The sequence below is a fragment of the Pistacia vera genome, unplaced genomic scaffold (genome assembly GCF_008641045.1).
Source record: "Pistacia vera cultivar Batoury unplaced genomic scaffold, PisVer_v2 Contig233, whole genome shotgun sequence".
In the NCBI taxonomy this organism is placed as follows: Eukaryota; Viridiplantae; Streptophyta; class Magnoliopsida; order Sapindales; family Anacardiaceae; genus Pistacia; species Pistacia vera.
The window spans coordinates 1,147,010-1,162,120 of record NW_022196039.1 but is presented as its reverse complement, the minus strand read 5'-3'; the positions used below and the strand labels follow the sequence as shown (position 1 = coordinate 1,162,120).

At 34.3% G+C, this 15,111-nt stretch overlaps 2 protein-coding genes across 2 annotated transcripts; one reads left to right on the top strand and one right to left on the bottom strand.

Annotated features, from left to right (window-relative positions):
* Positions 1-3,250: 3,250 nt before the first annotated feature.
* On the bottom strand, positions 3,251-6,996 carry LOC116131399. The gene is made up of 9 exons (XM_031417044.1): positions 6,788-6,996; positions 5,420-5,607; positions 4,885-5,160; positions 4,738-4,796; positions 4,597-4,633; positions 4,369-4,440; positions 4,124-4,274; positions 3,862-4,029; positions 3,251-3,724 (listed from the first exon to the last, which is right to left on the bottom strand). The coding sequence occupies exons 1-9, from the start codon at positions 6,980-6,982 to the stop codon at positions 3,362-3,364; spliced, it is 1,509 nt and encodes a 502-aa protein (XP_031272904.1). The 5' UTR covers positions 6,983-6,996; the 3' UTR covers positions 3,251-3,361.
* Positions 6,997-8,566: 1,570 nt separating this feature from the next.
* On the top strand, positions 8,567-13,459 carry LOC116131355 (ADP-ribosylation factor-like protein 8a). Its single transcript, XM_031417014.1, has 6 exons — positions 8,567-8,798; positions 10,714-10,795; positions 10,884-10,916; positions 11,057-11,178; positions 12,608-12,769; positions 12,922-13,459. The coding sequence occupies exons 1-6, from the start codon at positions 8,761-8,763 to the stop codon at positions 13,037-13,039; spliced, it is 555 nt and encodes a 184-aa protein (XP_031272874.1). The 5' UTR covers positions 8,567-8,760; the 3' UTR covers positions 13,040-13,459.
* Positions 13,460-15,111: the final 1,652 nt, after the last annotated feature.

Below are 15,111 nucleotides of genomic sequence, written 5' to 3'. Positions count from 1 at the left end.
TTATTGGTTTGATTGTTTTATGATATGAATTTTTTAAATCTATTTAATGTTTGTGTGTGATAGCAATTTTTGAAATGGTGTGAGTTTATTGTTTTATGGTGGTAGATCTTGTGAGTTACTAAATACACTCAACCCAACCCAACCCAATATATTTACTAAATACACTTAATAAAATAAAATAAAAAACACTAAATACACCCAACCAAACCCAATAGGTTCTAAAGTTTTCAGTGAGTTCACAAACAAATAATATTATCTATGCATTGAATGAAATAATTTGATCGTTGAAAATTAACATATCTTACATACGTTAATTATAGAAATTGTAATTCCACAGTGATCCTCGGCTACAATTTGACTTCCATTTCACATACGTGACCATTTCAATTCTATCCAACAACTTATTAGCTTCAACAACCCATTCTAGCGGTTGTCCACCTTTTTTAGTCTCTGGTTAGGTGAGTTCTTAATCTTTATTTTCCATACTTATTCGTCTCTAAATTTAGTTGATGTGATTATTTCAGTAAGTGGTTATATTTTTGTCACCTTATAGTTATTAAATCATGGATAAGACTTGGATGAAGGAAAAAAAATGGTCGAAAAGATATGTGGAAGGAGTAAGATCTTTTTTGAAATTTGTGGAGAACAACTTAGGTGGGGAATGTGATATTAGATGTCCATGTACAGATTGTCTGAATTTTTACATCCAAAGGCAAAATGTTGTTTGCGATCACCTACTTATTGGAGGGATAGATACCGACTACACTAGATGGATCTATCATGGTGAGCACTCTAATTTTACCGATTTTGTCTAATGTGGACAATATGTGAAAAAATTCTGAGAATAGAACAAAGCATACTATGCCACACAACCAAGGATCTATGGCTTTCGTGGTGGTCCACAATGAGATTGTAAGTACTCTGAATAGCCTTTATTTTTAACCTAGATTGTTTTCATTAGTTTAGTACAAACATATATAAATCAAATTTGATTAATCATTTAAATTTAGATATTTGGAATTTGAAATTGTATTGTGACCAATTTGGATGTACATGAAATCAGGAGGAGAAGGAACTTAATGGAGAGGAATGTGATCAAATTAGCTTTTTTAAATTCACTCATTTTAAAGAAGGAAAGGGTTATATGCCCCTAGAAGCTGAGGCAAAATATGTAAGTGAAATTAATTAGTATTCAATTAATTGTATGTAACAACGTTGTGTTTGCTTACTGTGATTGGCATTATTTAACCTAGGGTTTAGGGTTTAGGTCCAGGTCCTAAAATTGTTCATGGGCCAAGGACCGGTCTCAGGCCCATGAGCGACTGGTCCCATTTAAGGGACTAGGCCCGGGCCCGCTTGGGACCGGTCCTTGACCATCTCTATTACAAATACAGCAAATTATAATAATAATACTTATTAGCTTTAGCTATGTCATGTACATTAAGGAGAAAATAAATACATATATATGATGTACAATTGTACATGTATTCTCAACACTCATTTTTTATATGTATATGAAAATTCTTACCCGAAATAACGAACTTGTAAAATAGATTTATTTAATATTTATCATAATTCATAAAGAGATTTGTTGTTCTTGATCTTGCTTCATCTTAATTGTTGAGTGGCATTTCACCCGTAACCACAATACATCCGCTAATTTTTCAACATCAGTTGGGACTCGCTTCAATCACATCTAGAAAAATCGAAGCAAGGCGACGCCCAATGACATGAAAGGTACACCGTGGAAGAAAAATATAGGTACATGTATTTCTAAATAAACTAGTTATAGTAAGGCCCACTAAAACTCATATGGGTTCAGGCAAAGGATCCGCCGAATATTGGAAATTCATTTTTAGTTCATATGATTTAATGACTTATTTTATTAATATCTAATAAATACTTATATTTATCAAAATGGGTGTGAAAAGCAAATAATTTGATGTATTTTAATTGATGAGATCTTTTATAATAGAGTGTGATGTATACGAAGAAACAAATCTACAAGATATATTTAGGATAATTATAAATTATGTGCTTGATAAAATGTTAGACATTCAGGCCACACGTTCTTTATATATATATATAGGATTCCATAAATGTGTAGCATAAATGGTTTTAATTTATTAAAATGTAAATCAAATTCGAACAAGTCAAATAATAATAAAGTTCAAGATCTTATTGTTCTTACTTTGTTGATATGTGTGCTAGTTTATATAAGATTAGTTTTCTTTACATTGATTTTCATAAAAAATAACATAAAATAAAAAAACAAAAGACTTTTTCTTAACTTACTTTTTGTTGGTTGGATATAATATTATTAATTGAATATAAATTTTATTGACCGGATCTATTTAGAAAGTTTTTCACAAAATCTAGAGGGAGTTTTTGATAAATTTTATCTAACTTTCTAAATATCCAATCATATATATATATTAAAAAAATAAAATAATCCTTGTACTCATCTCTAAAATAATTCCCAAATAACCCTAAACATATTTCTTCACATCTTTTTTATTTTTTTCGAGCTCAAATTCGAACTCTGATGCGAGCACAAATTCGAACTCCTTCTCGAGCTCGAAGATGAATCAGATAACAAACGAACCAAACTCAAACCGATCTCGAACTCCAGTCAATTCCCCAAGCTCGAATTCGAATAGGGTTTTCTTGGGCTCAACGAATTTGAACTCGCACTCCTTCATATTTTCACGAATCGAACTCGAAGACGAAGGTGTTCGGCTTGACTCGGTTCGTATGCAGGCCTAATATGGCACCATCAAATTGCATGTTAATTGTCTTTGAGTTCAATGCATTCTCTCGGAGAAAAAAAAAAAAAGATAAAGATTAGCTCACAATCTAATCTTATAAGCCTGACATAACGGCAAGCAAATAGATAGACGGGACTTATTTGTGAGTTGTTACATCAAGGTTATGAGAGAAAATTTGTGAAATTGGATTAAAATTATAGTATTATCCAAAAAAAAAAAAAAAAATACTTAATTCTAATAAAGGCTGGCAGCATTAGCAAACCTCACTCACTCTAGACTTGATAATCAACGTCTATTTAAATTTAGTGCTGACCGGCCTTGACTATCAAAACACCTATTTTACCCTCATTAATTGTTATCTCTTAGTTAATAAGCTCAATCACCAACTAGCCAATAATCTCCATCTCCTACACGTGAACGGAAAGAAAATGTTGTGTAAAATTACTGGACATTAGCATTTCTCTCATGATATAAATGTCTTACGACAGTCATGGACTGCTATTTTTGAACTGGTTTTAAATAAAATAAAAAATACAACTTCCCCAGCCTCAAATTTTCCTAAAACTTATGTACAGTCAATCCTAATTGATAAACTATCCAGAAGAGTTAGGGACGATGGAGCATCTAGAGAAGCATCTTCCCTTCTCTTGAAAAGCTCTTACCACCCAAATTACTACTAAAGTCACCATGAAAATGGAAAGAGACAACATTGATGACCATAACAATTGAATTGAAACCTTGAACGACTTGCATTGATTCATAACAACATCAGCAAATGTGTCTTTCAAAATGGTGCATTCTGTCAAGCTTTTCAAGTCTGGGTATATTTTCAGCATGTCTTGTAGAGATTGACTATAAGCCAGAGCCTTGTCATACGCCTTCTGGGGAATAATTTTTCTCTGTCTTCTGCATGATTTAGTTGAATTCTCTTTGTAGCATGTGAATCTTGAAAGAACCTACAATTCAGTTTTATTCGAACACAAGGAAAGGCAATGATTTTAAACATTTTAATTATAGAAATCTTATGAAAAAGAATGATTCATTTTCAAAAAAGTTAAGGGTTAAAAATCAATCAGCAAATTTATTTACTTACCAGTGATAATTCACCGATTGGAATGGCACTCCTGGGGCACTTTCCAGGATTATAGGTGTAATTAGGCCCTTCTGAGAAAGGGTTACAGATCTTGCCAAACTCTGATATATCATTATTTTGTCTGTTTAACCCGAGCACTCGATATACATTTGTTATTTTTGAGTTCATCTGCAAGTAAAATGTAGACATGATATGTCGCAGGAAATTAATTTAAGTCTGTCCGTGCGAATAAAATATTATACAGTTCCATGTATTAATTTACCTTGGCTATAGAAGTATGAATAATGCGGCCAATGTCTGTTAATATTCCATCTGAATTGGAGGAATCAATGCATGGTAAGATAGATTTCAGACTGTTATTTTGAGGATTTTGAATAAAATTCTCAAAAGCTGAACAAGTATCTTCTGAAAAACTGCATTACACTTGGAGAATTTAACAAATTATTTATGATCTTTGAGTAATGGAATGCAGGGTAACAAATATTGAAGTTCAAAGAATATACTCACGTATGGAGGAAGAAATCAAAGCCTGTCATAACCCAGAATAGAGTTGTTAAGATCCAGCAGAGGACAATTATACTGAATAACAGCAGAAAATTAATCGATCAACCCTCGAATTGACATTTAAAATTACTACCCTCTTGTTTAGATTTCAATCTAAATTAGCGAGTTAAAGAATATTCGAATAAGGATGAGGGAATCTTCATTCCCTGATTTTTAAATAATCGTACTTACGTGATGAATCCGGGATGCCAATGCAACAGGAGAAGAACTGAGCCAAAGCAGCAATACATTAATTAGTGTAACCAAGTTAGTTTTAATCAATCTTTGTCAGAATCAACGAGATAATACAGCCTGTGTATGACTAATTTATACCTAGCCCCGTGACCACCAATACCAAATTGAAGATTATCCCTACCAAATGTAATTTGTACCTGCATCAATACACAAACAATCTTGATGCTATAAAACAGATATCAATGGACATAGAGGAGAAGTTATGGAAATTGTGTAGCTTCTTACGAAGAACGAATTGTGAGGTCGATCGTGTGACCATTCTTGAGAACAAATCTTCGGATGGCTCGTGAAGCATTTCCAAGTCTATGAGAGGTTACACTCAATTCGCGGGTAGTATTTAGTTCATACGGATGTAATAGGTGTTGTATTATTCGCATGGAGTTAATCACTTTTTTGATGGTTGTTCGCACATCCTGGCCTGATTTCATAATCGTATTCTTCAATTTTTGTGTCTTGTTCAAGAAGTTGTGATTTTCTGCGAGTACGAAACTGGTGGCAAGACTTTGAATTGAAGCACATGCACGCATATAAAATGATTTTATCAGTTAAAATCAGTTTGAAGTTTAAATCTAAGCAAAGATTTAACTGCAATCATATTGTGATTGGGTTCACAATGTCTAGGTTAACTTAAGAATAACTCAAAATTCTGTCATGTTCAGTCAAAGTTGATTGCTATTTACATCGCTGAACCTCTACATTAATTGTATTGACAGCATTCGGAGTTCAATGTGAGAAGAGAATCATTAAAATTTGTACTTACATGGCGAGAAAGGTAAACAGGAGGACCAGCAGGAACATAAAGACATAGTAGCCATCCAAAAGGTGAATAGCCGGAGAAGAAGCAGTACTCTTTAGGGTCTTGAAAATCATGGAAATGCCAAAACCAAGCCCAGATAACATCCAAATGCCCGCTATTACATATCCATGGACTCCTGTAAATGCGGCAGACTGAAACATCATTTAAAAATAACTTCATCAATTCTATGTGTAAATGATTCAACCGATAGTCCGATCTTGTATTAGGCGTCAGACTAGGCCCATTAAATTTTTAATTGGCCCGAACTATCAATACTTGGACTTCACTTCTTCTGTATAATAATTAATAAGAACATATAAGATCCAATTGTTGCGCTGAGTCTACTAAGAGTATGCCCGTATCAGGCTTAAGAGCAATATTAGTTTTACAAAGACACATATGAAGGTATACAAAGATAATTTACACTCTTAATTTTCATGATTTCTTTCTCTCTCTCTCTCTTTTTTTCTGTTTTTTCTTTGTTTTTTTCTTCTTAATGATTCCACTTTGTAACCCTCTTTGTATGGGTTTTTGTAAGGATAGCAATCTACGAGGGTTAAATATGGCCTAATGCAAAGGAAATAGCCAAATTTATACATTAGAAAGAATTAGTTATGACCAAGGTATAAGTATAATCTTACCAGTACTGTACATCTATTTAGTAAAGGCTATATATTATAATTTTTCAGAAAGACTTAACATGTGTGTTTATCATATAATACCATACCACATATATACAATAAAAATTGACTTACAACCAAATCTTACAAATTTTTCCTTACAACCCTGAAGTGGTAGCTCACAATTGAACAGACAAGAGCCATTGCGAGTTATCATGTCGGAATTGCGAGAGAAAGTTTGTGAAATTGAATTATAAGTATAATATAACCTACATATATATTTAGTTTTAGTTTTAACTACCCACAATTATGATAGGTTGGTTTTAAAATGAACATACACATGACATAATATTATTGAACAAACATACGTATAATATCATAGTATCATACATCAATCTCATCTAATAAATGTTATACTAAATATATCTTATATTGAGTAGAGGTTTCACCAAAAAAATACTTAAACTATGCATAACATGTCTTTTCTGTGTGTGTACAGTTTACATATCAAACTGTATTGATCCATCATAAAGTCTAAGAGGGTATGCATGAATGTATGTCTTAGTATACCTACACAATGCAGCTTGCAGTAATAAAACATATAAAAAAAATAATAATAAATATGGCTTAATTTAGTTGCATGTTGGTGAAACTGTGATCATGAATTTGTTTTCTCTTTAATTAACAGAAAAAAAGGATGCATGAAACTTACAGCCCAATAGTGTTTGTTTGTAACATCGTAGGTGCCATTGTAGTACTTGGAATGAGGCAAAGGATCTGATCTCTTGAAGCTGCGTTCCTCAGCAGGTGACGACCCAAACACTAAAACAAACTTGGGAAAAAACAAAGAAGTGAAAACCAAGATGAAAATAAATAATGGAGATGCAACTCCATTTGGGTGAGACATTTGCAGTTTATTAAGAAGCCGTTTGGATATATTTGCTAGAGCATGCTAAAATAAAAAGGGTAGTCAATGGTGCCTTGATCAATTCAAAATCATTTAAACTTTAGAACAAAAAAGAAGAAGAGGTTTCTGTACAAAGCTGACTTCGAGAGTAAGTTAAGGATAGCTTGTGGCTATGGTTTTGTGAATATTTCTTCTTTTGAGAGGAATCAGAACCGAAATTTCGGGTTCTAACAAATTAAGTTGATGAATAATGAATTTGACCTTTCATGTCTTTCTAAATAAGTTTCTGATCTTTTTCGTTTCGTCATATTTTTCTCAAGTGACTTTGACAATATTCTATTGGCTCTAATAGAAGAAAGAATTTTCGAGAGTTCAAACTTTAGAATACACTACGAAATTTTTACATTCAGAGCAACGGTTTGGTCTAGGCTTGTAGCATGGTTGGGCCCCTTAGACCTCGGTTTTATATTTCGGGTTCAATGGCTGGACTTTTGTATGAAAAACAATTTTATGGGCTGCAGCAGCCTCAGATTCTAATACATAGAGATGGGCTTGAGCCCAATAATCATAGGATATGATTAATTCTAGTATTACCAATATTGTTCATATTGGAAATTAGTCTCTTCTCCACACTTACAGCTTTGAATTCAATCAAAATTATTAATAATAACTACCTTTGGGTGGTTGTTTGATAGAAATTATTAAATGTATTATTCAAAAGATCTTAAGTTCAAGTTTTTCATTGGGTACTAATAAGGGTAGCCACTATAACTCTTATCTAGCCGGTAGTTTTAAGGTCCAAGTAAATTAATTGAGATATATGTAAATTGACCCAAACACCCTCAATCAAATAAAAAGAAGTAGTAATGATATCCTTCTATTTTCGCTCCCTGTATTAGTAAACATTATACATACAAAATATCATATCTAATGAGGTTATCGACATTTGACATATCATCACATTATTTAAAATTTATAATTAACACAACGTTACAACTTTATTGATTGAAATAATATGAACTCAAATTTTCAACATTTCTCTTATATTTTGAAAATTTATTTAGACCCAAATATGAAAAATGAGAGAACTTCTTTATGTATAACAAACAAACAAATTATAATACATGTTATAATGGAAGTGAGTCATTGCTTCCTAGTTCAGGCGTTTGTACATGGCACCGTTGGCACAGCCAGCTGTGCCAGTTAAAAAGGTAACAGCCATCTTGCATATTTAACTCAACACACCAATCATTACCTCCCACGTTTCAGCAACACCTTACTATTTTCACCATGATTGGTTCGTTCCCTTAACTCCTTTCAAACGAGCGTGGGGCCAACTCGCTCGACCTTTTCGAAATTTCGAAATTGCTCTCACTTTCTATGGAAACTTCTCATCATTTTTACGCATAAAACACACACTTTTGCAAAACTTACGCCGCCAGAAAGATCACGGCCGTTAATAGAATACCCAGTCAGCACTGCTACGTTTGACTCACTTGAGATTAACGGTCAAGATTCTGAAGCAGGTTTTGATTTATGCTCTAATTTATATCACCCAAATAATTAATCCCAATTTAACCCCTTAATCATCGCGGCGTTGTAATAATTGCAATTCCATGTTCCGTATATTTGGTCAGTTTGTGGTTGGTACGAATACAGGCAAATTAGTAGAGGCAACGCCAACGAAGGTTCATCTCCAGAAGAGTCCAATCGAGGACAGCCAGCCAGACGCTTAGATCTCTTTATCCCTTTTTTTTGTGATTTTCTGATCGTCAACAATGGGATTGTGGGAAGCATTTCTGAATTGGCTCCGCAGGTTACAACTTTGAATTCTTCTTGTTATGTTTTGTTGATGGAGTTTTTGATTGCAATGCTAATAATTTGATATGCATATTAGAAGTGGAAGCTTACTTTTTATTTGTAGTTATCCTTCTTAGTTCGTTTGAGCATGTATTTTGGTTTGTAGCAATGCTGGTGGATTTTTTTTTTTTTTAATATTTTTATTTGTTTGCTTTATTTTTTGGGAATTGTTTTGAATTTATTTCCTGGGAACCAAACAGAAGTTCCTGTTTTTGTTTTCAAATTTATTCTGTTTTTAGTCTTGCCATTCGCCAAAGATTGTGTAATTTGTGTTATGTTTATTGGATTTGACTTATAGATTTTTTAAACGTATTCAATTTCCTGAAATAACTGAACTGCAATATTTTGTCATGGAATGGCGTTGAAGATGATGATATCAATTAATAGACAGGGACAGAGATTTAAGTGACATAAAACATCAAATGGTAAGAATAATTTAGGAGGAAAAGAGGCTAGTTATTGACTTATTCTTCCAGCGGAGTGGTTGCCACAATCATTGTCAATATTTGACAGCTAATCTTGGAATTAGTGATTCTAGGGTTTGGCATTTAGGAAACCAGGTTATTTAAATTTTGTATTGTCAAACCTTTGTAACACTGAACATGCATAAGATTGATTATACTGGTTCATTCAGCATTCTATGACATGTTCAAGAAAATGCTGCATTGAATATCTAACAAATGTCCATGGAAGCTGCTCTGAAGTTGGAGTTCAATTAGAGTCAATCATACAAAGGTTCCGTTTTGTTATGTTTAAGTGGATGAAAATATTCTACATTGCTTGTTAAGATAGATAGTAAATTAAGTTATAGAGGATGAGTGGTGTAACATGTGGAAGTTATGTGGGATATTATGTATTCCCAATGTTTTACTTAGATAAAGTGGTGTATTTCCTGACCTGATGCTTACCTAGTCTTTATTTGTCAATCATCCATTAGATAAATTAGATTCAGCTTACGTAGATGATATTGCAAATGAAGTAAATATTCCCACATAGTAAAGTGAAGCAACTTTGTTCTATAATATAGGATAGCCATTTTGTTTCCATAAGGTTCATGTTGATGTATGTATAATTTATTAAAAAAAAATGTTTTTATGTTAGTTCTTTTCATGCAAGAAAAATCTGCAGTAGCGCTGAGGATTAATTTCCACCTGAAGTTATTTCACAAAGAAAAGGGTAGAAGAAAACCCACGTGCATGACTGCTTTCTATGATGGGCTATTGTTACCTCTATTTTTACTGCTTCTCTCATCTGAAACCTAAAAAACATTCTTATTCTGCTTACTAATGGATAATGATGGCCCCTGCTAAAAAAGTGAACATTTATATATATACTTGTATTCCAATTTGTATAATGGCAGTGCATGTATCAATGCATATAGATGTATTTTATTTTGGATACCAATGGGAAACAGAAGTCAATCTGATGATAGCAATACATCCCAAGGAGTTGGAAGAGGAAAATAGTAAAATATTAATGTTATTTCGTTGAATGGATTAGGCATGAGAATTATGGGTTTCATGTAGGTAATTGATATCTATTTTGGGGTTTTATATGCGTAAGTATTAATCAAGCTTACCAAGTTCTTAGCTCTGTTAGTAGCTTTGTTACGGAGTTAGAAACTTGTTTACTTTTAGTGTGAAATGGCTTTTACAAGGGTGTATCTATTAAAATTTTTTGAGTGAACACTGCTGATTCTGAAGATACTAATTTTTTAACAGAGCTTTTCGGTTTTTCCTATCACACCTGGTCTGGCATTCTGGCTAATAACTTCTCTTTTTTTTTTTTGGTTTTCCAATTTTTCTTTTTCTTGTTGCCATTAGCAAATGCTCACATTATGTTGTCTTACTTTACTCTATATGTGGTTGCAGCCTCTTTTTTAAACAAGAAATGGAGCTGTCCCTGATTGGACTTCAGAATGCTGGAAAGACCTCACTTGTAAATGTTGTTGCAGTAAGTACATTGTAATGGAAATTATGCTACCAGTATGTGTTTCTTTTTATGCATTTCCGTGGACTGATGCACCAAAAATTGTTTGTAGACTGGTGGATATAGTGAGGACATGATCCCTACTGTGAGTAATATCTTTTAAGAATTCTATTCTGGCCGCTTATTATGCTAAAAAATAACATTTTTCACATTTTATTTCTATGCATTCAATGACCTTTAATCTCTTAGAGGCAACATTAAGACAATTAATTTCATAATTTTCAGGTTGGATTCAATATGAGAAAAGTGACAAAAGGAAATGTTACAATTAAGTTATGGGATCTTGGAGGTCAACCAAGGTTCCGCAGTATGTGGGAGAGATACTGTCGTGCAGTTTCTGCTATTGTGTAAGAACCTAATCCTCCATGTCAATTGTCTTGTTGGTTGACCATCTACTTTTATTTATACTGTAGCGAATTCTTCTAGTTGGCTCTTTTTCATTTCTGTAGCCTTCAAATGCTACATTTTTGCTTAATTTTTGGGCTTACCATGGTTGTAAGTTGGAAGTTAGAGATACACTTTTTTTTTTCCTCCTTGGTCTTTTTTCTTGCCTAAATTCTTTGGAGAGGTAAAATCTATTTGTGCTTGGTCATTTGCACAATTCTCATTTATGTTACAGAAAGAGATTTACAAGTTTAACTGCATATGGTATGTTTTCATGAGTCATGAGGCAAGTTCATGTTTCGTACTATCAGTTTTGACTTTTGAGCAGCTTGTTTGATTTTAAGAATCTTTTTACTCACGGGGGAATATATATTATATCAATATTCCAATATTTGTTTGTGATGAGGGAATTCAGAACCTGAATGCATCTATGATTGTTTGCTAATTCTTTTTTTCCCCTATAAGTTCTGTGCAAAAACAGTGCTAGTGATCATTGTTCATTTATTCATAAACTCTGACATTTGTTGAAAGAATAATGTGGTTAGAAAAACTGAAGTTTGGAAACTGTGATTACTGTTTGCTAGAGATTAAATGAGTTTCAATTTACACTGAGGCTAGTATGGTTCCAATTTTATAAGTGGATACTTTACATATTTGGGTGGAGAGTTCTCTTAATTTAATTTATACTGCTCAGTCACCATTCTGTCAATCGAAATATAATAGGAGAAAGCTATGCTAATGCACCTGAAAGTGAGGATAGATTTGTATTTTTGCAGTGTAATGATTGAACTAAATAATCACTTGAGCCTCAGTGAGCTCTTCCATTCTGAAAGCTGTTTCCTCTTATGAATTACTTTAAATATTCTGAATTACTGATGGAACAAGCAGCCTTTTCTTTTCATAAGATATTCTGTAGACAATTTTACTTGTCACAATTTGTATCAATTGGATAACCAGGTTAGTATCACAGTAAGGTAAGGAATAAGTTAAACATCTACTACTGAATCCTGGTATCATGAGGCACTCTGTTGATGGCATGTGCACCAGACTTGTTCTTCCGTTTGGTTGTTGCTACTGTGGCTTCCATAAGATTTTTTCGTAAGACTTGTTTTGGCCTCTGTTATATGCTTCTCTTCCTTTATTTGCTATTAATGTTGGTAAGACTTCGTGAATCTTGTAAATACTGGTTTCATGAGTGAATTTTCTCATTCAAATTGAACCTTTATCTGTCAATCAAACATTTTTCATTCATGGTCCTTATTTCTTGAGACAACGATGTTGAATGATACATGAATGCTATAGTTCTCTTTTAATTTAATTCAGCATTGAAATGAGACAATATTTAGCTTTATGTTGATTATGAAAGTTGTTACAACCTGATCTTTCATGCAGTTATGTGGTTGACGCTGCTGATCCTGAAAACCTGAGCATCTCAAAAAGTGAACTTCATGATTTGCTGAGTAAACCCTCCCTTAATGGCATCCCTTTGCTGGTGCTAGGAAACAAGATTGACAAGCCGGGAGCTTTATCTAAAGAGGCTTTGACTGATCAAATGTAAGATGCACTTTACTTCTGTTTACTTTGGTAATGAGAATTTTCAGAAGTATATTTGCAATGATAATGAATTCTGGTGAATGGTTTCTTGAATGTTTTTTCAAAAGTATTATATGCAATGTTTAGGGACTGAACAGGAATTAAATGTACAGGGGACTGAAATCAATTGTTGACAGAGAAGTTTGCTGCTTTATGATCTCATGCAAGAACTCGACAAACATTGACTCTGTTATTGATTGGCTTGTGAAGCATTCCAAATCAAAGAGCTGAGAAGGCCCAACAATCTTTCATTTTTTGTGTGGATATGTGTGATAATTCCAGAAGGGTGAGTTTCTTGGTTGACGATGGAGATTTTCACTCAATTGATCCGGTTGCTGATTGTTAAATTATTGTCTTCTTTTCTCATGAGCTGCTTTGTACTGTATATTAGATAGTTTATTCCTACAATAATGCTTGAGTTACCGATTAAACTACCGATTTGACATACTGACTCATGTGAATTGAGTTAAATTTTGAGATTTGGGTAATTGGGCAGGTGGGTCGGTATATGAAAATCGGTAGCTTGATCGGTAAGTGTAGTATTGCCCTTATTCCTAATTATTCGCTTTTTGAGGCTAGAGCTTGTATGAGGCATTGTTCTCTTATCCCCATTCACCTAATGTATTTGAAAAGTTTGATTTTGCTTCTTAAGTGGTTCTCAGATTTCCAGTCAGCTGTTGCAGTAAACCTGCATTGCTAAAATATCTCTTCGAAAGGCGATTAATTTTAGAATAGACAACTGCACTTGCAAATAAGTGAATAACTTTGACGCAATTGAGTGGAAGTCTAAAATGTGAGCACTTGAATTTTAATCTCAGTTTGACATTTAAAAGGAGTAAACAACTTTGTCCCACCCAAATAATGGTCTAACGATAGTTTTTCATTCACGGACTTTTAAAATACCACATTACTATGCAAAGCACAATTCTATTAATAAATTTCGTTATGAAGAAGGATATGATGGCCAAAAATTCGTTATAAGTAAGGGTAGGATGATCAATTAAAAAAAACCCCATCACCCCAACCAGTTTGCACCACCAATCGTCGGCCCCTCTCACCTAATTTCTCGTCGATGAGCAAAGGCAATCATAAAAAGGGTCACCGGTATCATCTTCCCTCCTTCCACCCCCCCACCCCCGGGCCTTTCTCTTAATAATCGACCTCACCCCACCCATTTTCACCTTCTAATCGTCGGAAAACATCCACTTTTTTTTCCGGCGAACACCTATCTTTCAGGCTTGTTTCTGGTCAATTGGCACACCAAAAGTTCACCCTTCCACCACCACTAGAACCTTCATCACCACCTCTTCAAAACTCATCATCCAATCGGCTCTGCCCACTCTCTATTTGAAGTCCACCGGTCGTTTTTTGGGTGCCTACTACCTACTCATAAAAATTCCCCAACCAACCTGCCCCTCTCCTGCCTATGAGCGTGCACACCTACAGCCTACCCTTGCAGGGTGCTCGTAAACCACCTCCCACTGCTTCCTATCCCTTCCAACGGTCACAACCACTACTCCAATAGCCTCTACACTATCCCTACCCACTTTTCCAACCCTCAATTGACCCAGAACAACACCGAAACACTCGCCCACCAACTGTTTGATAAAATGTCCCAACCAGCCAAAACACACTCTACCAGGTGGGCTTGAACATGAAACCCTAGTTCTTTATGACCGTCATTGGGCAATCAAGGTCAGAGAGGTTAGGGGTTTTGGAGGGGGGATGCCAACAGTGCGAAAGTTGGCAGTTGGGGAAGTTTCCGGTGAGGCAATTAATGAGAATTGTGCTAAGAAGAGGCAACGTTCTTGCAAAAACCTAATAGGTAGGCAATGGCAATCAATGGTTAATTGGGTTGGGAGATGTTGGGGTTTTTGGTTGGGTGGTGTCAGTGAGTCAAATGGTGTGGTTGGAGAGGGTTGTCGTTGTTGAGAGTTGCAGTGGCCGATGATTGGCAAAGTATTTAGTGTGGGGTCAAGAGGGTTTAAGTGTGTTGGCAAAGGGGAGTGATATGGTGGGGTTGAGGTCGACATGGGAGTCGGAATTAGGCCGTTTGTCGGTGCCGACCAACAACCACGATAGAGGCTAAGAAGAAGAGTAAAGGGTATTTCGTCTTCACAAAGAATATTATTGTATTTAACTGAAATTATTAACTGAATATAACGTTTGGATAGTAAAGTGGTATTTTAAAAATCTGTGGGTGGAAAAGTGTCATAAGCCATTATATGTGTAGGAAAACGTCATTTACTCTAAAAAGAAGTGATGAGGAAGGGAATTGAAAAATATATGAAAAGTTCATAAAT